We start from the raw sequence: 23,342 nt of genomic DNA on the forward strand, positions 1-23,342 counted from the left end.
CTGGTAGTTGCTGCTGTGACAGGAACTTCTTTCTGGTCTCCTCCATGTGGCTAGTGTTAATTCTGTTACTGAGATCCCATTTGAAGGATTTTACTAGCCTGTGTTGTAGGCTGTGGCAGCCAGCAGTCTCCAAATTGTAATTATGGGTCAACAGCCACTAAAGGGGACTATTTGGTATGGAAGGGAAGGGCCCGCATTGGCCTACCTGCAGCTCTGTCCCAGGGCTGTGCCCAGCCCCACTCCAAACACACATCTGGGCCCTCAACAGCTGATCTGAGTCAGCCATGAGCTCTCTAGCCTCTCAGTTCCAGCAGTGGTAGAAGAAACAGGCTTGGGATCTCACAAGTCTTCGTCTACTTCAAAAAAGGAAGGATGGCACCAGCATAATCCTCGCTCACTTCCCAGTTTGAGGGCTCTCTCCAGTGCTCCTGGGACTGCAATTGCCAAACCTCAAGCAATATTCAGCCCCCACAGAAGCCAACGGGGTTTCTCTTTCATTAAAAAATGATTACTCCTGGGTGCCTGGGTGGCTCAGTTGTTTAAGTGTCCAGCTCTTGGTTTTGCCTCAGGTCATGATCTCAGGGTTGTAAGATGGAGCCCCATGTCAGGCTCTATGGTGGGCATGGAGCCTGTTTAATTAAGATTCTCTTTCCTTCTGCCCCTCCCCCACCTCTAATAATAAAAATAAATTGATGACCCTTTCCCATACACCACTTCCTGCTACCATAAAAAGACATATTTTTAATTTGTAAGGTGCTTATATTCTAGTTTCATAAGGTAAGTGTTTTGCAAATATCTTGAGGACATTTCAAAATCCTGCAGGGTTAAATAGATACATGGCTTCCAATAATTGGCTGTGAGAGTTACTAATAAAATATTTCTGTCTCAGTAAAGTTGATAGCCATCTAGTGGTTACACCCCATGGGAAAGCTCTTTGTCCTATGGTTCCTGAACATGATGATGTAAGGGTGATTTATATATCATGAAAACCTCCAATAACATAAATGGGGAAAGACAATGAAGGCTCTCCTGCTTGAGGAAACACACTGCTTAGCCTGAGTCCCACAGCCACAGGATCCCAAACACAAAATCAACCAAAGAAATGCACAACATTTGCTTTGCCCTATGTCTTCCTAACCAGTTGTCTTCATATTCTTTCTGCCCTAACAGTTGCTTCAGGAGTGAGGAAAAAAAAAAAAAAAGAGGGAGAGATTGAGAAAATCCACTCCCTCTTCCCAGACCCTATCATGAGTGTCACAGGGACGGAACACCCATTGCCCTATCCTCAGTGCTACTGTGGCCAATGTCCTGTCTCAGATTTTTCTGTTCCATAACCACAACCTGGGAGTCCACTGTGGCTCCCATCACCAAAAGCACTTGCTGTAAACCCCAATTTCAAACATCAAAAGCTGCACCACAGCAGGCGTATACTAGTTTCTAAAATTCTCATTTATCTCATTGACCTAATATTTTTCCCCTATGTAACCAAATTTATAGACACATGTAATTAATCATCAGAATTAGAACACAGCCATTGCCTAAATTGGGAAATAGAAATTATCTTTCCAGGAAAGAATTAGATTTTCTTACCATTGATTATAAAATGTATGTGTCTTCTCTACAATATAGTTGGAGCATTATTTTTAATGACCCAAACTCTCTTGAAAGCAGATTTCAAAAAATAACTCAAAACTGATTTTTCTATCGTAGAATTATACTGTTCCTTCTGGTGACTTGTTGATGTTGTCTCCATTTTGGCTGCATAGAAATCCGAAATATTTTCCTGAACCTGAATTGTTCAAACCTGTAAGTTATCTCTTTCAATATACATTGTCCTTTGATTTTATTTCTTTTATGCCAGGAGTATGAATTCATAGATTAACTATCACTCTGTCATTAAACAGCCCTATTCTCTGGTAACTAACAACCAAGCTGACTATAAAGCAAGAATTAGACTTATAATATGAGTGGTACAACACAAATGAGATAGAAAAGTTTTTGGAATAAAATTCACCAATTTTAAATAAATGATCTGAAAGCAGCAACGTACATTAAAGTAAATATGTCTGGTTCTGATAGACGACTTATATTCATCAGGCCGTTGCTCCTGTTATTGGTTTCCAAGGAGTATAACAAAAAAAAAAAAACAAAAACAAGGAAAATTAAAACTGCTTTACTGTTGCTTAAAACTGGGGAGTTACAGGGCTGAGCAGAATCTTAAGAGTTCATTTAATCCATTCTCTGCCTTTAGGTAAAACTTTTAAAAAATGGCATCCAGATGTATTCATTCCACATCCCAAGTTCCCTCCACTAAGCAGGGCTGCCAGTAACTTACTGAATTTATTACCAAGGGCAATTCTGTGATGGGGACTGAGACCTTATTATAAATAGTCTTCCTTTTCTGAGGTCAATTCCATGGTTGATTTACCTTATCATTTACATTTACCACTTAACAGGATTTTTTTTTTAATCTTTTTATTTATTGGTTCACATTCCAAAAACACAATTGTGTCTGATATTAATAACAGGTTGGAAAAAAATTACCAACAGCCCTGCAACTTTATATGCAAGGATTAGCTGTACAAAGTCATTTTTAGCCTAGAGAAATAAAGTTAAGCTTATTTATATAAGGCTGATTTGGAAAAAAAAAAAAATGCTTTCTTCCCACAGGAACGTTGGAAAAAGGCAAATTTAGAGAAGCATGCTTTCTTGGACCAGTTCGTGGCATTTGGAAGCGGGAAGTACCAATGTCCTGGAAGGTCAGTGAGACAGCTGGGCCACGTTTATCCAGAAAGTCTAAGAAAGATGATGGTTCTGAGGGGGAAAACTTTGGCTTAATCCCCCTTTTCTTTATTATCAAATTACAAGGAGATCCAGGAGTCCATGTTTCATTTGGCTGGCCAGTTGTATTGTGCGATGTCTTTGTGGGAATGTCTACCATGACTTCTGATGGGATACCTCATGAGAACAAAATACTATGATTGCTGCTGTATGATGACAACAAGGTCATTAAAAGTTTTTTTATAGAAAGGATTAGAGTGGGGCATGCCTTAGGTTATATAATCATGCTTATATGCCATGTGAGAGACATGGGGTGGTAAGATCTACCAGATTTGGAAAATAATTAGAAATGGGATTGATCAAAGGGAAGGATTTGTGGAGGACTGTGGCTTGAAGGTAGGTGGCTGGAAGATGTGGAAATAGAGCAATCAGGAGCAAGAGAAAGTTTAGAAGACGAGGTGTTACATTTTCCTTTGAAAACTACTTAGTCTGAGATGTGGCAAAATATGAATCCTATAACCAAATTCTATAGGTCAAATCTGAAGGTTGAATAAATGTAACAATAAATAAAACCTCCATAGTCTAGTTTTTCTATTGTTTCTGCTTTTAGAAGTCCTTAACTTTTCTGTTATTAATTTTAAGTAGCCAACCCATGAAACATTGTTCCTAAAGACAGACAAAGCATAATTTTTGAGGAAAGCGAAGGACTCCTTTTGGACAGTGTTCTAGCAAGATGGATCTTTTCACTAGAAATTTAATCCCACAGATCTTTAGTATAATCCTCAGAAAATTGCACCCATTCTAAATTTGTCTACTAAGAGCCAATTTATTTTCTCATCTACCAAACACTTAAGTGAGTCAGAGAAAATTGCCTTTAAAGTAGCTGACAATCAAAGTTCATCATGAAGGCATAGTCTTATGGCTTTGCAGCTGTCACCCCTTGGAGTTCAGGCCACTGAGGCACTATGAGGACCCCTCTCATTAATAAACACAGAAGGTTTTGCTGAATTTAGTAAATAAGTAGTCAGTGCTGCTATCAGCTGCCAACCAAAAATCAGAATGGAAGAATATTGTTCTTGCTCCGAATAATGGGAATTCCGGAAATATGTTTTGGAGGAAGAACCCCTTGTTAGGTACTTCCCCATTTCTGGGAGGCCCTTGGATACAGGAAGGAAGGGAACTCTTCCCAGTAATTCTATTGCTGAAGAAGTCCAGTAGTTTTGCAGAAAAACAGGGAAAAGCAGCAAGAGCTAGCAGATTTCTTCAGCAATGGTAGCAACCAGAATAAGGAGTTGCCTTGCAGTGGACATTCTCCTCTTAAACTGTGAATTTAGATGAAGGACTAGAATGGGATTTCCAGTGTGAGTGGGTATGTGAGAGTGGATGATCTCCGCACAAAGGAATGTGCTTGCTCTATTGCAAACCCGCCTCCCCCACCCCACCAGCCAACAGCCTTAATTTCCCTTGCTTCCCATCCCTGAAAGAGGATGCCTGGTTGACTGTCACACTGTGGTCATTGATATGGGTTACATTCCAGTGTAAAACAATAGCCCTGATCTTTGGCAAGATACCTCACTTACAAAAGCTTGCTTAGATAAGAAGAGGGTGTAGTAAGAGCTTGAGAGGTGGAAATGAAGCATGGATTCCTCAGGAGTAGAAAGTGTGATCTCAACTTTTTTTGTGGGCCTTTGGGTCCTTCTTATATCCTAGGGCAGTACTAGTACAAGTCATGGTCTTGTCTTGAATTACTAATGAATTACTAACGAAAATCACCCAGCAATTGGAAAATTAGTTCAAACATAGGTCCAGCTGATAGTAGATCAGTAGTAGTAGTAGTGTTCAACCTGACAGGTATCTCTGAAGCACCTAATATTAGTATGTTTATTCGTTCATTCAGTAAATATTTATTGAGAGTATGCTCTCTGGCAGGATAGGGTTCTGGGAGTTATCTTGGAAAACAAAATAGGGGATGAAGTGCCTTCCCTCAAGGAAGTTTTAGTCTTAAGTCACTTAAGGAACCACTGGGGAAATTCAAAGACACGTAACATTCTTGAGTCATTTATAATGTAGCTGGGGAGATGAGACAGAGCAACATGAGAAACGAGCTTTTCTTTTTTTTTCTTCTTTTTTCTTTTTTTTTTTTTAAGATTTTATTTATTTATTTGACAGACAGAGATCACAAGTAGGCAGAGAGGCAGGCAGAGAGAGAGGAGGAAGCAGGCTCCCTGCTGAGCAGGGAGCCCGATGTGGGACTTGATCCCAGGACCCTGAGATCATAATCTGAGCTGAAAGCAGAGGCTTAACCCACTGAGCCACCCAGGCACCCCTGGAGAAACAAGCTCTTCTTAACACCATAAGCTGACCGGTGAGAAATGCCAGATGACATACATACATAATAACCACCTTCGTAGTTTTGAGGAAGGAGATTAGAAAAGGCTTTAGGGACTAGAGGGGAATCATCAATAAGCAGCCAGAGGAAAGCATACCTCCAGAGGGTGAGGGACAGTGATTACAAAGTCTGAGGGGAGGAAGAAAAGTAAGCACTCACAGGAATGGAATGGAATGCAATGTACCCGTATGTTGGGGTTTGTGAAGCTCTGCGTACCGTTGCTTCTACTTGTGCATTTGAATGATAATACTATCTTAATAACTGTGCCTAATTCAGTAAAATAGCCTTGCAGTACTTTGAGAAGTACTTGTATACTTAGGAATTGCTGATTTTTGAGGAGCAAGCACACTCAGTCTCTATGGATTTCATGAGAAGTTGCAAATTCAGTTTACTCTGAGGAATTTGTTACATAAACAAACGCATCCCTTCCACTCTGGTTGTTAAGTAGACTTGAACAAACTGTATTTATGTATCTAATTGTTTCTTAACATTTTCACTGTGCTCTGCACATGTCCTGGAGGGCCTATAAAAAAGGGTTAGGAGTGAGGGTGGGAAGGGGTGGATGTAGTTAATCCCAAAACGGAGTCAGGCAGCCAGAACCCTTTATGAATTTTTAGGCCCGCTTCTCTCTCTTACGGCTTTACTGAGGAGCAGTGACTTACTGGAAGGAACCCAGAAACCATGGGCAAAATCGCAATCATTCCTTTCCCAGCCATTTCTTTTTGACACTTCATTATGAGGCTAAGATTTAAGTGTGTCAAGAACAGAAGAAGCAATTCAAGACTCACTTTTGATACTTGGCCCAAGTGCTTCTAAAATAAAACATGTTCATTTCTGAGGAGAACATGTCAGAGAAGACCCTCTTCCTTCTGTTTACAAACTAGATCTCCAGCTCCTTCGTGGAACACAGAATAGCAGGACGGGGTTTGTATCTGTGGAGAGGAAGAAAGGGCACTCTTGCCCTGGCGGGGTGTGTGTGTGGCGGGGGGGATCTTCTACTGCTCTACCTCTTTTTTTTTCTTTTTTGATGGGCTTTCTCTCCTCATCCAACTCAGTGACTGCTTTTGAACCAGTTAGAAGCCACGTGATCAGAAAGAAGGTTTAATTCCTAGGAAATGAGGATGGAATTAAAACTTTACGGTGTTGCCGTACTGCCCATGGGCTATTGTCTCCGCATCATCTAATGCCTTCTCTTCCCTTCCTAATAGCCCTCTCTTTCATTTGGGCATCCATGGGATTTGGGGGTGCTGATTCCACTCCTAACTCCATAGGAGTGGAGGCCTGCTCCCTCAGCCCATCCACAAATCCCATCCTTGTCCCTGCCCTCCTTTCCCACAGTGATTTGCTTCAATGTCGGTGTATGTTTTAAGCAGTGCAATTAACTACCAAGCTTTCTGCTGAGACTTGTGGGTCAAACGTAATCATTCCTTATGGGATGTGAATAAAGAAGCACTTGGCCCCCAAAACTGTTGGCATCTATTTTGAGACGATAAAAGCAGGCAGTGTTAGGATGCAGTTGGTACCGTAGAACAGGGTAGCAGAGGCAAACTGCCTCCCTGGGAACATCGCTGAGCTGCTGGAGTGATCTCTGCCCAAGGCCAGCATCAGCTCTCAGTTTTCCAGGTACATAAAGCAGTGCATCCCCTTCAATATAAGAACCAGTCAGATGTGAGTTCTCTGTCACTTGCAACCAAAAACATCCTAAGTCATATAATTTTCCTCAAAAGCGAAAGTGTTCTTTCAAGGTTTATTGAATTCCACGAAATATTGTGTTAACACGCTTAGCCATATCCATGAATTGCTTTTCTAAATATCTTGCCCTTTGCAGAGGGGCTGAGTTTCCTTCACTGTGGGTGTATCACAAAACAAAAGTAAATGTCACATCTTAAATTTTTTTCTGGAATCTGGAATTTAAAATATACCGTGAGGTCATTTCTATTTGGTGAGTACTTAACCTCGCTGAAGTCAGTACTGTTCCTTGGCCCTTTGCTTGAATAGGAAACTTGAAACACTGTATCTAACCTCCTAGCTCATAGTTCATCTGTTCTGGAGCTTAGCCTCTAGAAGGGGTAGTGGGAGGATCTCCAGTAGCAACTCTGAAAAAGGGATCTTGAGAAAGTGCCCTCCTGCTTTGACGAAATAGAGAACAATGTCCCAAGTCCAGGACAGAGGTGCTCCCATCCTTCCCTCTTTGTCTTTTTACAAGCTTTCTCACCTCTTTCCCCTCCTGTATAGTTCCCATTCTCTTCTCTTTTCCACAGGCTTTCTTCTTGTCCTTCTCTTCCACTTACCTTTATCTCTTTCTCCCCTCCCTACCTTATTCTGGGTTTCCCCCTTATTCAGTGTAAGCATCTGCCTATTCACTCTACAGATTACGTCCTCACCATCCTCCCCAATTAAAAGTGTTTCATGTATCGCTGAGACAGTCTTTATCATTGTGAATTTTGTACTGAAACTAAAAAAAGTTGATAAAATACATATTTTAACGTATTTCTTTTTTCCCTTTCTCCTTGTCAACTTCTTCTAGATCAGTGCTTCTTAAAGTGTGATTCCCCAGACCACCAATAGTTAACACTACCTGGAAACTTGCAAAAAAATGCAAATTATTTGGCCCTTCCCTGACCTGCCGAATCAGAAACTTTGGGAGCAGGTCACAGCGATGGGTATTTTAACGAGCCTTCCAGGGGACTCTGACGCAGGTGAAAGTTTGATAACCCCTGGGCCAGAATACTTTGCGTCCTGCCACCAAACTGATTTCATTTTCCTAAAAGATTTCAACGATGGATGAGGTTGTGGGGGAAATACTTCCCCTTTAAGCGGAGTAGCCAGGCTTCCATGAAGGATGCCTGTGAAAGTATGTCTGTCTGCTGCCTTCTCTGAATTCCAGGGCGAGATCATTCTATTTTCATAAGCCGCAGCTGGTAGCAACTAGGAATATACTTCAGAGCCCCTGCTCCTGGCAACCGCAGCAGTTTTCCAGTCCATGCTAGCATTGCCCGCAATGACTTCGGGGGTGGGGGTGGGGGCGCGGGGGAGGAGCAAGAGATTTTCTTTTCAAATGCAAGAGAGGGAACGATCTCAAAATCAAGACGTTAAACTAAAATCATTCATTTCCTGTAATCTTATCATTCCTTTAGTACCCCCTGCTTCTTTCAGATGGAGCCCTGCTGTGGATCCTCTACTCCTCCTTCTCTTTGGCCATCCATGACGTCCCACCTCCTAAACCAGGTCTTCATGTACCACCATCAGGTGACATTAAGGCTTCCCAAGCCTTTTCCACGCCCTGTTGTCTCTTCTTTCAATCCATCTTACTCCCCACACACAGATTAATTGTCCTCAAATAATCAACTCCAACTGTCACTCTCATTAAGACTCTGGCACCACTGTCTACAGGCCAAGCTCCTCAGTCTAGAACTCCAGACTCTCCATGATCTGATGCTGATTGTACCTTTCCGAACATGGGGAGGCGCCACCCCAGAGGGTCAACGAGCTGCCCTCAACGACCGTGTCTGCTCCTTCGCTTGCTCGTGCTCTCTGCTGTGTGTCGAATGCCCACACTCAACATGTCTACTTAGTTAAGGCCCATTTCCTTCCATCAAGGTCTAGCTCAGGTGCTCCAGATCACACCACTCTCTCCAGACTCCAAATTTCCACAGCCCTTTTGTTTCTACCTTTACTCATAGCGTCATGCTTTCTGTCTCTCCATGTGCATTACGAGCATGAGGTCTGTTTTGTCAGACTCTGTGCTCTCGAGGCCTGTGTAGTAGTGCTCCCTGAACACTTATCTACAAACAGGGAAAACACACAAGTATGAAGTATTTAAGGAATTTTCAAACTGTTCATATTTTAATGAACTTTATTTGTAGATGTGTGATGTTGTCCTTGTAAGTGTAAAAAATAAATCTGTTGTAAATAATATGCCTCATCATTTTCACTGTTTTGACATAAGAGCATTAAGAAAACATTCCTAACATGAACATAGCTCAGCTAGCTTGTGTACAAATACAAATTTATGAAGCCCATTTTCTTTGACATAAAAAGCTCTTAATGTCACAGATATGTATATGTTAGTATCTGATATTTTAGGTACCCAACAAAATTCAATAACATGGTAAAGGCTGGAAAACACTTTTTTGCAAGTGTGGGAAAAAAAAAGACTAATGAATAATTGTGGTAATTTTGCTACAATATTCAAGTATTTGGATTTAGAGAAAAATGCCATTTTTAGTACATATTATTCATTATCTGTATTATTAATTCACCTTAGCTTTCCCTTAAATAGGATATCAATCAAAATATCTAAAACTAATATGAAATATATTAACTTTATGCTCTTTTAATAACTGATACTAACTTAATAACTAAACTAACCTAACACTCAAAGATAAAAGAAGAAAAATATTAAAGCCTCTCTAATACACAGTATGCATTGGTCAAAACCTCCATTATCATTTTACCAAATGGGAAGTGGAGTTTTATAATTTTAAAGAACATTGCAGGGACTCGAGTTAGTTAAGGAAATGCCTTACGGACTGTAGTGGGAAGCTCTTTTAATGAATTGATAAATATATTTTCTAATTATCTCTAATCAAAACATATATAGTATTGCTAACACGTTTACTCTTAAATAGCTTGTGAACATCGGTCTTGTTTCCATTCTCCTTCTGCGTAATAGAGGAACTCTATGTCGAGGCCCTTCTATGTGTCATAATGCTTAAAGAGATGGTGTTTCCACACACAGGTAAAATTTTTCAATAAGCACAATTTATTCACTAGGTCTTCAGCACATTCAGGATCAAAGACCCAACCTTGTCACTCAAACCCTCCATGAACAGGGTCCTTCTGCTCTGCCAGCTTCATCTCTCGTCACCTCACCTCCTGGAGGGCAGGGTGTGAAGCCCTCACTGACCCCTCGATGTTCCAGGGCCCCTTGTGAGACTGTGCCTTGGAACAGGTTGTCCCTCTGCCCTGAGAGCCTTCTTTCCTGGAGCAGCCGCCACCCTGCCCTCCAGAGTGTTTATTGTCCTTAGGCTGCCACCGTGCCTCTGCTCTAAGGACTGGATAGAACGAGTGCCAACGGCCCTCTATGCCAGGGGGCCCAGCTCACAGCACTGCACTGTTCTCTAGCAGACTGGTGTCAGAGAAGGGCTAAAGCCAGAGTGGCAAGAAAACAGGATTTGTTTGGATCAAGTGGAACCTGTAAAACTGATGTGTAATTCACAAATGCAGAATTAGCCAGTATTTCTTCAGGGCTGCCAGGTAAGCATTGAATATTGGGAAGTCCCAGCTTATTCTCCTGACCCAAAACGTCAGCTCTGTTATCCGAGGAAGGGATCTCATCTAATTTACTTCCAGGAAGGGAGCTAAGTACTGAGAATTGGTCATTTTAGTCACTGGGAACTTTGATGTCAAATTTCTTATGTTGGTGCTCGCAACATTTTCCATTTGCTATAAGGGCTTCATGGGGCTTTAGGAGATACCACTCTCTTTTTGTTATTCTACTACTTGGGCTGCTCCTTCCCAGTGTGTTTTGTTCATCTTTCTCACCTTCCTGACCTCCATATTTTGGAGTGTCCCAGAATTCTCTTGTCAGATTTCTAGTGGTTTTTTTTTTCTTTCTTTCTTTTCTTTTTTCTATTTAACTTACTCCCTAAGTGAGCTCTCCGGTCCCATGGCTGTAAATAATCCTCTGCATAATGATGACCCTGTATTTATATCTCATATGTCTCCAGTCCTGATTGAATCTCTCCTAAACATCAGGCCCGTTTACCCAGCCTCCCTCAGCGTCTGCACTGCATGTCTGGACAACAAGCTATGCTTAACAGGTCCAAAACTGTGCTCCGGAAGACAGCTCCTCAACCTGCTTTCCCTTCCGTCCCCACTATTGCTGAGGTAAAGAGCAACTGTATCTTTACATTTCTTTAGGTCCGAAATTCACTCTTGATTCTTTGTCTTCCACATCCATAAGGCAAAGTCCATCATCCAGAGGATATCCTGTCTCTCACTCTGACTCATGACTATGTCTACCATCCTGGTCCAAGTCACCACTTTCTATTGTCTGAAAAATTTGTAAAGTCCTCCTAATCAGTTTTCTGGCTTTCATCTACATCACCTTATGTTTCATTTTCAGTGTAGCAGACAGAATAATTCTTTTGAAACCTAAGTCGTATTTGCTCAAAACTATCCAATGGCTTCCCGTCTCACTGAATAACCTGTAGTCTTCAGCATGCCCCATGGTCTCTCTACTTGCCAGGGGTATTTCTCTCAGCGCCCCCCGCCCCAACCCGCTTTTTGCTCATCTTTGGCAATACTAGCCTCCTCGTTGTTCTTCATTCTTCTTCCTCTGGATTTGTGCACCTTCTACTGCCTCTACATGGAATTCTGTACCCAGATATTCATATGGAGCATTCTCGTCCTTCATTCCAGTGTCTGCTGAAATGTCACCTCTTCCTGGAGAACCTCTTCACCTGAAACATTGTAGCCCATGCCATCATTCCCTTTTCCCTTATCTTGTCTCACTTATTATTTTAGTAGTTATTCTTGTACCTCATATATGCATTCCTTGTTTATTTATTTGCTGCCTACTCTAAGACTAGAATTTAAGCATTTTAATGAAACCATGAGTGGGTTTTTGTTTGTTTGTTTATGGAAATAACTTTTGTTAACTTCAGCACTTAGAAAAGCATAAAGCATGGAAAGACAATAAATATCGAATGGTTAAATGAATGGAGATCTCATTTTATCATAAGAACTCTTAGTACATAATGTAAGTGACAGTTCACTGTTCCCATAACTGTCACTGTTCCAGGAGGGGTGAGGAAGAAAGGCCTATGACTTATATCCACACCCTTAGTTGTTTCCTCCAAATTTGACCCTTAGTGTTCTATGTTTGCTCCAGTCCCAGCTCCTCATGGAAGATGAGGTGCTGTTTCCTTCACACTGTCTCCAGCAGAGAGAGGAAAAGTGAGGCTCTTCACACCTCCTATTATTTTATTATCTCTTTATTCTTCAAGACACTGTCTCACAGGACCATGTAAGTGCATCACTCTTGACTGCACATTTAAAAAATTATACAGGTTTGATTTCAGACCATCACAACAAAGCAATTAGAGTGAGTCAAATGAAATCTGTGGTTTCCCAGTGCACATAGAAGTCATGTTTACACTACACTGGGGTTCATTAAGTGTGCAATAGCATTATGTCTAAAAAATGCACATACCTGACTTTAAAAATACTTCATGGCTAAAAAAATGCTAACTATAAACTAAGTTGAACTTTTGGCAAGTAGTAATCACTGGTCACAGATCACCATAACGAGTGTAATAATAATGAAGAAGTCTGAGATATTGTGAAAATTACCAAAATGTGACAGGCACAAGGTGAGCACATGCTGTTGGAAACATGGTAGCAATAGACTTGCTCAGTGCAGGGTTGCCACAAACCTTCCATTTGTAAAAGAAGCAGTGTCTGTGAAAGATGATAAAATGAGGTATGCTTGTGGTATAGTCAAGAAAATATAAAAATTGCACATGGGGGGGACTCCTGGGTGGCTCAGTGGGTTAAAGCCTCTGCCTTTGCCTCGGGTCGTGATCCCAGGGTCTTGGGATCGAGCCCCGCATCAGGCTCTCTGCTCAGCAGGGAGCCTACTTCCCCTCCTCTCTGTCTGTCTGCCTCTCTGCATACTTGTGATCTCTGCTGTCAAATAAATAAATAAAATCTTTAAAAAAAAAATTGCACATGGGGCACATGGGTGGCTTAGTCGGTTAAGCATCCAACGTGTGATTTCAACTCAAGTCATGATCTCCTGCGTCGTAAGATTGAGCCCACATCGGGCTCTGTGCTCAGCCAGGAGTCTGCTTGAGATTCTCTCTCTCTTCCTCTGCTCCTCCCCCTCCACTCAAGCTCTCTCCCTCTCTCTCTTTCAAATAAATAACTAAATTTTTTTTAAAAAATTGTACATAAAATATTTCTTTTACTGGGGCACCTGGGTGGCTCAGTCAGTTAAGTGTCTGACTCTTGATTTGGCTTGGGTCATGATCTCAGGGTTGTGGGATTGAGCCCCAAGTTCCCCAAGGTCTCATAACACCCAAGTTGGACTCTGTGCTCAACACAGAGTCAGCTGCAGACTCTCTCTCTCCCTCTCTTTCTGCCCCTCCTACTCATTCTCTCTCTCTCTCAAATAAATAAAATTTTTAAAAATATATACTTCTTTTACCATAGCCCAAGAGAAAAGCACTTCACAGAAGTCCCCTGTCCTTACCATTATCTCCTGTAACAGGGCTGTGCTTATCTGTTGCAAAATAGCCACAGAGCAGTCACCCTCCTTTTCGCTTCATCCCTTCCCCAAGGACTTGCTTTCACTCCAATATCCATCACCTTCCTCCATTAGTGCATTTCTCCAAGTCTGAGTGTAGAACAACACTGGGGGCTTTCAGCATGACTGTCCACCATTGTCCTTCGGACTTGAGTTCTTCAAAACAGTCCTTCGTGGGCATGGCACACCATCTCCCCCTCTCTTAAGATATGTTCAAAATGTGTATTTTTCAAATTCTCTACTGAATAACTGATGGCCATTTCAACACTCTCTTTCACATAGCCCCCAAAGGCAATCATCTTTTTTTCCTATGAGATGTTATGCTCCATATCTATAAAGAGGAAATTAAATATTTACCCCCAAATTATCAAGGCTGGTCTCCCTCATGATAGAGTTAGTGTATTATTATAAAAAACAATATTTCCTTTTTTTCTTTCAAATCTTCAAAGATGTTTTTCTGTTGTCATCTGGCTTTCATAATTTCTGATGAGAAGTCTGTCATCATTTTAATTAATTAATTAATTTGCTTATTTATTTTTGTCTCCCTCCTCCCCACAGCTTTTAAGATTTTTTCCTTTGTCACTTTTTAATAATTTAGTTATGATTTGCCTTGGAATAGTTTTCTTTACATTTCTTTTGCTTTGGGTTCATTGTGCTTCTTAGCTCTGTAAATTAATAGTTTTAACAAATTATAAAATGTTTCAGCTATTATTTCTTCAAATATTTTTCTTATCTACCTATCTGCATCACCAAATTACATGTATGCTAGAGTCCTTGATATTATTTTATAGGTTACTTATACTCCATTTATTTCTTTTTTTAGTCTTTTTATTTTTAATTTTAATTTTTATTTTTTTTAAAGATTTTATTTATTTATTTGACAGACAGAGAGGCAGAGAGGCAGGCGGCAGGGGCGGGAAGCAGGCTTCCCACCGAGCAGGGAGTCTGATGCAGGGCTCTATCCCAGGACCCTGAGATCATGACCTGAGCCGAAGGCAGAGGCTTTAACCCACTGAGCCATCCAGGCACCCCTAGTCTTTTTAATCTATGTACTTCATTTTGGATATTTTCCATTGTTCCATTAAGTACCATGATCTTTTCTTTTGCAGTGTCTTATCTTCTGTAAATCCCATCCGGTGTATTTTCATCAAATAGACTATATTCTTCATTGCTATAAATTCAGTATGATTTTTTTAATTTTCCCATTTCTTTCTTCATTGTGCTTCTTCCTTTTTGAACATCTGGATTATATCTAACTAGCTATCTCTAATATCTATCATTTCAGCATCTATTTCTTTTGAATGGTTTTTCTCTTACTTGCATGCCATATTTCCCTGCTTCTTCTAGGCATGATTATTTTTTGAATAAATTCAAGACATAGATGTTAAGTGTCACGGATACTAAATTTTATTGTATTCCTTTAATTTTAAGCTTTACTGTGGCATGTAGTTAGTTGCTCAGAAAAACAAGTTTTGAAGACTTGTTATTAAGCTTTGTTAAGGTAAAGCAGGAGTGACACTTACTTTTAAGATAAAATAATACCACTTCCAAGGCCATAACCTTTTAAAGACCTAATCAATTGTTTTTGTTACAGGATCTTCCCACTCTTGCATGTGGGAACACAAGCTTCCATAACTTGTGGGAGCCCTGGGCATTACTCAGCTTATGGCTCCTTAGCTTTCTTTTTCATCTTTCGTCTCCACCTCAGTAGCTTTCTCTCACTTGCTGAGATCAGTACTCAGCCAAATACCCAAGGAGACTCCTATGTAGTTCTCGGAAGCACTCTTGCTGCCTCTGTGAAACTTTCTCCTCTCTTTTATTCTTTCTTCCAAATTCTTCCCTGAACTTTGATCTCTGTCTTTTTGATGTGGTGAGACCCTCAGGTCTGTGTGGGCTTTTCCTTCCTTGCACTGTGACCTGAAATCTGCCAGGGACGGTGAGTTGTAGATTGCAGGATTCACCTCATTTATTTCTTTTCTCTTGGAAATTTCCATCCTACACTGTAAGTCTTGCTCATTTTTTTTTTTCTTTCTTACTCAGTTTTTGAGTTATTTAGGGCAGGACATGGCCAGAAGTGGAAGTTCCATTTTGTTAGGAGTTTGACAGAAATTTAGTTGTGAGAAATTCTGAGCCTGCACACAAATTAGCAGACTTGCTTTTTCTTAAAATTGCTTTCTGATTCGAATGAGTAAGTATTGTATATATTTTACTCTAACAGACATTGATAGTCTCTTAGAATAAATTGTTTTTAGCCCATATAAGTAAGTAGGGTCAAATTCACATTATAAATATTTGTGAAGAAGTGATGTGGTATCCAAGTGGGTTTTAACAATAGCTGGAGTACTCAGGATTTCATTTGAAGTAAAATATAGTCAAGATGTTTCAAGAATACTAGTAGGCAACAAATGTAATTATCTGAGATGAATATAAGATCACTCATAATCATTCAGTCATTCAATAAATATTGAGGATTCAGTGGAACAGTGGTTCCAACCATTTGTGAATACAATAGTTTATAAGGGTATAGGGCGTCAAATAATTAACTATAATATGGTAAGATATAGTCAGATTGTAAGTAATGACATTGGTGGAAGACTACGTAAAGTGCCACTGAAGCACAAAGAAAGAAAGCTGGAAAGGACCGGAAACTGAATTTGTTTTATGGAAGGTATCTGTTTCCATCGTCTATCCATTCATTCATTCTTCCATTACATTACATTCAGAACATGATTAGGCACCAGTACAATTCTCTGCACTGATAAGTCCCAACAATACAGTTCCTCCTCTAGAAGAGAAATGGCTAATAAGCAATTGCAATTCAGTGCAATAGATGCTATGGCTGAGGTGTGTACATGGGACTGCAGAAGTGGAGAGGAAGCGTACCTCGTCGTTGAAGCAAGTGATCAGAGAATGCCTCCAGAGGAGACTGAGCTGCAATAGAGAGTGTCACCATTCAGGAGATGTTAGGTATACAGGATGGCTGGAACATGGGTTTCAAAGAGGAGTCAGTGGGGAGGAAATTGGGGAGATAGAGAGGCGGCATATTTCAAAGGCTGTCCATGTTCTCCTATGACATTTGGAAGAAAATAGGAAGCATTGACAAATTATGTCTGTGACTGGGTCAAATGAGGATAGTTTTACATTTTAGGAAGTTCACTCCAGTGGTAGAGTGAAGAATAAAATAGAGTGAAGTGAAACTGGAAACAGGAAGATTAGTCTGGAAGCTGAGCTAATTTAGTAATCCAGGAGACCAATCATGAAGAACCTCACTGAGGCAGTTGTGGAGAGACTAGAGATAAGGAGAGAGATCAGGTAGTATTGAGAAGATAAAACAAAAGGACCTAGTGCCTAACTGGATATAGAAAGTGAAGCAGAGGATTGAGTCTCAGATGACTTAAAATTTTCTGACCTGTTGAACCAATTGTATTCATTAAGAGCTAGGACCCCTACGAGGCATTGCCTAGCCCAAGGAGAGCTCAAAACAACCCACTGAGATGCAAGAAAAAATAGCAGAATTCCATTTATATTCTTCTCTATATTTTTAGTTTCTCTTTGTGTGTGTCGTGTCTTGCAAAGCATATAGTAAACTAATACAGTAGTATGTGTATATACTTTATAAGTAAATGAGTATCAGTATGTTGTCGGGTATGCTCAAATATTTCATTGCCAGGGTGTACGATCAAAAAGTTTGGAGACACTGAGTGAAGGGTTACAAAGGGAATAATAAATGTGATAGTTATGGGAAATTTGGTAGTGATGGGGTAGTTATGGGTTGTTATTTGCCTATGAACATTTATGCAGTAATTTCTAATGGGCAGTAGGAGTTTAGATCAGACAAGTGTCCAATAGAACTTCACGTGATCATGCAAAATGTTCTAAAGATGTACTGTCCAGTATTGAGATCAGTAGCCACATATGGCTACTGAGTACTTAAAATATGGCTAGTACAACTGAAGAACTGAAATTTTTCATTTGGTTTCATTTTAATTTATTTAAGTTTAAATAACCACACGTAGCTAGTGGCTACCATGATGGAAAGCACTGATATGAAACTTTGAAGAGAGACCTGGACTCTTTTTTGTTAGCGCTTCCACTGGCTAAGCATTTTACATACATTTTTAAGCAATTTAATTATCCCAGCTACCCTCTGGAGTAGACAGTATTATAAAAGAAAAGAATAAGTTCTTCCTTATTCTTTTTAATGGTAAAAGTTCCTATAGTGAAAAAGAGCATCCTTGCTCTGAAATATGCATGCTTTCTAGATATTCTCTCTTGGTAGATATTTATGTATCTTTCACAACCAAGTAATAATTTCATATTTTCTTTTCAGGTGGTTTGCTCTGTTACAGATTCAAATATGTATTATTTTAATACTTCATAAATATGACTGTAGTCTTCTAGATCCATTACCAAAGCAGGTAAGTGTTTTCAGGATTTTAAATATCACAGTTTTTAATTTTGGTATAAATTCTAACACCTTGGTTTTAACTACTAGAGATAAGCTGCTAATTTCCCTAAGTAGGCTTGATCTTAACAGATGTCTTACATGGAACTGGACTGAGAAGATATCCCTTAATTCCCTTATTTCTGGATCTGACCTATATGCCATGGAACCACAAGACCAGGACCAAATAGCAGTGCTCCCACCACTTACAGTGTTAAGGAGGTCCCCAGTGAATTCACCAATTTTTGACATTTTTTCTTGTGCTAAATTGACATGGCCTTGATTTGGGGCTTATTTCCCTAAAGAGGTGTGTCTATGGGTCCCAAAAGGAACCATCAGTTTTAGAGGCAAGTCATAGGCCTTAGTCCTTTTGGGAAGAAACAGCATGGGAGAAAAGAGCAGACAGTGAGCAACAGTAAAGACAGTAAGCAAGAATGAAAAGGCTGTGACCTTACTCCTACCACTGACCATTGAATTGTCTAGTCATTGAACTCCTCTGTGTTCCTATAGGTCTGTTCTCCTAGACTAGTGTCTTTCAAACACGTGCAAACATCAGAATGACCTGGAATCAGAATACTGGACCCCCACCCCTTGAGTGCATGATCTAGGGACATCTAGGGAGGGGCAATAATTTGCATTTTTTAAAAATATGTTATTTATTTATTTGACAGAGATCACAAGTAGGCAGAGAGGCTGGCAGAGAGAGAGGAGGAAGCAGACTCCCCACAGAGCAGAGAGCCCGATGTGGGGCTCGATCCCAGGACCCTGGGATCATGACCTGAGCCGAAGGCAGAGGCTTTAACCTACTGAGCCACCCAGATGCCCCAATAATTTGCATTTTTATCCAGTTCCCAGTGCTGTTGATGCTGCTGGTCTGAATAACACTCTTTGAGGATCACTGTCCTAGGCAACAGGGAAAGTTCAATTCAATTCTAGATGTTTGGAAGTCATTTTGAAGACTCTGGATAAAATGTGCTGTTTCAACTGAGGATAAAGCTCAGAAATTAAGCATTGCAATTTCAGGGCTGTTCGCATAGCCTGTTGTACTTTGATTTACTCTTGATATAATAAGGCTAATGTATGGAGGGATAAATAAAACTCTTGGGTGACATTTCAATAGAAATTATGTAAGTGCCTAAGTGACACAGACAATATTATATTACTCATAAATATGCACATTTCAGCACTTTCTCCTGATTTCTTTTGCACTTCTATTTTGAGTACACTAACTACTGGCGATGAAGAGCCCTCAAAATCCTACCATGAAAGGGAAACCAAAAAACCTTTCACAGAGGTTCTCAGCAAGTATAGTTTTATTATCAAAATGAAGATCAGGGCCAGGAATATACTCACAAAATACCAGTTCCTGGTCCATTGAGTGGGATGTCACAATTTTGCCCAGGACTGATTCCCCATCCAAATATTTTCCCACCAGTGAGAGGACACAGAAATGCCTTACCAGATTAGAAGAATGACATTTGTCAAAACCATGTAAACCTAACTCCAGCAATCAGTAATTTTGACCAGTTTCTTAGGCAAGATTTTGCCAAGTTCTCTCTTCCTAGCTAAGAATTCTATTAGTTATATTTATTATACTGAGCTACACACATTCTATTTCTGTTTTGACATACTAAGAACATATTTTTTTTAAGATTTTATTTGTTTATTTGACAGACAGAGATCACAAGTAGGCAGAGAGGCAGGCAGAGAGAGAGGAGGAAACAGGGTCTCCGCGGAGCAGAGAGCCTAAGGCGGGGCTCGGTCCCAGGACCCTGGGATCACAACTCCAGCAGAAGGCAGAGGCCTTAACCCACTGAGCCACCCAGGTGCCCCACTAAGAGCATTTTTAAGGAAATATCTCACAAAAGGGAAAAAAAGAAATATTATTTCATTTTGTAAAAAGTATGTCTAAATGAATTCTCTTGATCTCAAAGGGCATTTCATTTCATAATTCTTATTCTAGAAAGAGATAAATTAAAATTATGCAATTATTGGATTTGTTTTAATAAGGTAAAATGAGGTGATCAAAAAATACAGGGAATGACCTTCAAATTACCAGGCTCTTGTAGAAGATGGGAGGGGGTGGGCTGCCAAAGCATGTTCTGAACACTCTTGTCAAGCATGGGGGCATCTCTGGGCTTGGAAATTAGCTTCCCCAAAGAAATATACTTGTCATATTAGTAAAAATCAAATTCTAGAACCCACAATTTTAATTTTTCTGGAGCCCAGTGTTTTATTTTATCTCAAAGGGTCTTAGGAAATTAATTTTAACTCTCATTAAGAACCAAGCACTAAACAAATACTATAGAGCTTTCCAAGATCCACAACTACGCAGCAGTGTCCAGATGCTAACAATAGGGGCTGTTCATTTTGAGCATTTATAAGACCAACTTCAATTCTCCTGCAAAAGCAAGCACATTTTTGCTAATACATTGAAGTTTTGTTTGTTTGTTTGGTTGGCTTTGTTCTGTTTTGCCTTTTGGGGTGTCATGTGTCCTTAGATAATCTCACGAAAACTATGGATCCCTTTTTTAGAAAAGTATGTAACTTTTCATACCCACAAATTTGCAGTTGCAATTTCAAGGAGTCCATGACAACCCTGCACCTCATTCTGTCAATGCCCCTAGGAATCTCCGTGTTAAGAAGCCCATTCTGTGTCCAATTGCATTCAAACCTGACAATAGACTGATGACTTAAATTGGACTGATTGTCTTTTCCCTGTTCTTGATTTCCCCCCACCCTCAAGGCTGATAGAACAGATTGCAAATGTCCGTTCCTTCAATGGAAGGCTAAAATTGATTCTTGACATTATAAGACACATAAAGCAAACACATCTGGTCTTCTAAACCTAGACGTACTTTTAGAGATAATTACACTTGAATAAACCTTTGGTCTAAAACCTTATGTCTCTTAATTTCTATATTTCTTCTACATTTCTGCTTTTAGAGTCCTCTCCATTTGGTGGGTGTCCAACAGCCAGAAGGACAATGCCGAATTGAATTTAAACAAAGAAAATGACATCTGTTGGGTCTAAAGAGGGCCGGCGCCTTCTGGAAGAGTGATTGTCCCCATCCACTAGCCTGGCAGCATCTAGACCTGAGCTCTGCTAAAATATACTGCTTAACTTTGTTTTAGGATTTAGTTCAAGAGCATGTCTAAATGGTAGGTGTGTTTGGTAACTTAAGAGTAGACCAAGAATCTGACATCACTCTCACCGATACGAGGTCTGAATACAGGGATTATAGAAGATGTTTAAATGATTTTTAAAAGATGCATTTCCCCAGGAGTTGCAATTTGGTTTCATGCATAACTGTATTAAACTTTAAATAGAAATAGTGCCACTTGAATGAAAATCTTAGTAAACTGTGAAGGCCACATACTTAAATTTCTATTTTGAAAAAGGCTAAAAGTCTTAGATTCTAAGAAAATATTAAAACAGTAATTTCTGGAAATTTTTTTAGTTTTCTCAATATGATTCTCAACTGGCAATTTCAATTCTTTTTTTTTTAATGTTTTTTTTTTTTTAAGATTTTATTTATTTGACAGACAGAGATCACAAGTAGGCAGAGAGGCAGGCAGGGAGAGAGGAGGAAGCAGGCTCCCTGCCAAGCAGAGAGCCCGATGTGGGACTTGATCCCAGAACCCTGAGATCATGACCCGAGCCAAAGGCAGAGGCTTAACCCACTGAGCCACCCAGGCGCCCAGCAATTGCAATTCTTAAGTTCTATTAATATAATTTTTTATGGTAAATAAGACTAGTGCTGAAACAATGAATAAAATGATAGCTTTCTAAGACCTGTGAAGATGGGGAGCATGTCTTACACTCTTTCTGTGCTGACCTACACCAGGACAACACCTTCTGTATAAGGTTTATGCAGTAAAGGTATGCTGATTGATACATTGATTTGTATTTTAATGAAGGTGAAAGTACTCTTGATTCAAGACATTAGTAATTATAGGTGAAGAGGTAATATTTTTGTGGGTAGAAACAGAAGTAAAGTGAAGTCAAGGCAAATAAAAGCATTTGAATGTATTACTTAGGACTTCTGTCTGAAATATTTATTGTGAAACCATGAAAAGAAAACCTGTCATGCCCCAGGAAAAACATACCACACTAGTAACAGAGTGCTCAGTGATGTCATGATTTGTCCTCTAATATTCAGTAAAATGCTGCTTGGCTCCTTTATTTCACAATAAATAAGCTTTGTGTGCATGTTGTCCATGGATTATTTGCTCCCCTGTGCTAGAATTATCCTGCAGAGTTGATAATGATTGCTTAGTCATCTATTTCCTACCAATGAGCAGATGACTCCCTAGGAGAAAATTAAGTACCCTGGAGTGCATTAACTCTTCCAGGCTAATACAGTGATTCTGAAGCCTAGCTACCAGCTTACAGCTTAGCTTAGCAGGTTTGGGGTCTAGAGATGGGAGGGGCTGAAGGAAGCAGCTTAGAAGACCTGGCAGGGTCTGCTAAATATGGCGGGAGTGTTCTTCGGGCAGACATGTCTTCCTGAACAGCTGAGGCCCACAATGAAACACAATATTTGCCTATAATATGCATTTCAGCTGAATTTGCAGCCACTCAGGGCTAGTGTTTATCTCCATATTCTTGCTTGGTAAGGATAAATGTTAGCTGACAAGTTGATGTACTTTAAAAAAGAATGCAGACCCAGGAGATCCATTGACCTTTGATAAAAATGGTAAAAATAAAACTATGGTAAGAGAAATATACTTGGAGGTCCCATATCTATTTATTTCCCTAGCTTAAGATTTTATATTATGTATCTAAATCACTGCTATGTCCAGGCTAAAGAGTTCAAAGTGGCTGTCTCTCTCTCTGTTGGCCATGGTGTAGTAAGAACTCTGTATTGCCCTCTTCTGGTAGGTCAGGCATTCAGTTGGGGCCACAGCTGTGTCAGCTTTGGGAAGAGCTTCCATCTTGTCAGCCATTGTCCAAATTTCGTTTCAGGCCTTAATCAACCAACCAAACCTCTTGCCATTGCCCAAGAGTCTATGTACATTCTTACCTCAGACTATTTCTCCCTCCATACAAAGGACATGGCCAACTATACTGCTCAAAACTCTGCCCAGTGGGAGAATTTCCCCTCACCACTGTCCTTTGGGGGCTCTCCTGAATGTGGCTGAGCACAGGAGATGTCGGTTTCCTCCCTCGTATCAAGCCAACCAGTATGTCATCTGGGCCCAAGATGTTTTCTCTCCTCTGCCAGCTAGTCATACCCAATGGGCCAAAGGTGTGGATTGAGAGAGCTGCATCAGCCTAACTGAGGTAAGTGATGACCTGTTTATGTAACTGACTGTAACTCCAACTGGATCCTAAATGTATGATATTCATTATATAATGGATTGCTGCTGAGCTGTCCTGATAATATACTTGATAAATATAACAATACCTA

General features: G+C 40.1%; 1 protein-coding gene across 4 annotated transcripts in view; it reads left to right on the plus strand.

Moving 5' to 3' along the window:
- LOC116870387 (24-hydroxycholesterol 7-alpha-hydroxylase) overlaps positions 1–21,418 on the plus strand; it is an 89,405-nt gene extending 67,987 nt beyond the window's left edge. For all 4 annotated transcript variants that reach the window (XM_032861996.1, XM_032861994.1, XM_032861995.1 and 1 more), the window contains 4 exons: positions 1,711–1,806; positions 2,671–2,759; positions 17,815–17,902; positions 20,875–21,418. In XM_032861996.1, coding sequence (XP_032717887.1) covers positions 1,711–1,806; positions 2,671–2,759; positions 17,815–17,902; positions 20,875–20,946 — 345 coding nt within the window. In that variant the 3' untranslated portion in view covers positions 20,947–21,418. The remainder of the gene's footprint in view (positions 1–1,710; positions 1,807–2,670; positions 2,760–17,814; positions 17,903–20,874) is intronic.
- Positions 21,419–23,342: the final 1,924 nt, after the last annotated feature.

This window comes from Lontra canadensis, unplaced genomic scaffold (genome assembly GCF_010015895.1).
Source record: "Lontra canadensis isolate GAN:19392208 unplaced genomic scaffold, GSC_riverotter_1.0 scaffold23, whole genome shotgun sequence".
Taxonomy (NCBI): domain Eukaryota; kingdom Metazoa; phylum Chordata; class Mammalia; order Carnivora; family Mustelidae; genus Lontra; species Lontra canadensis.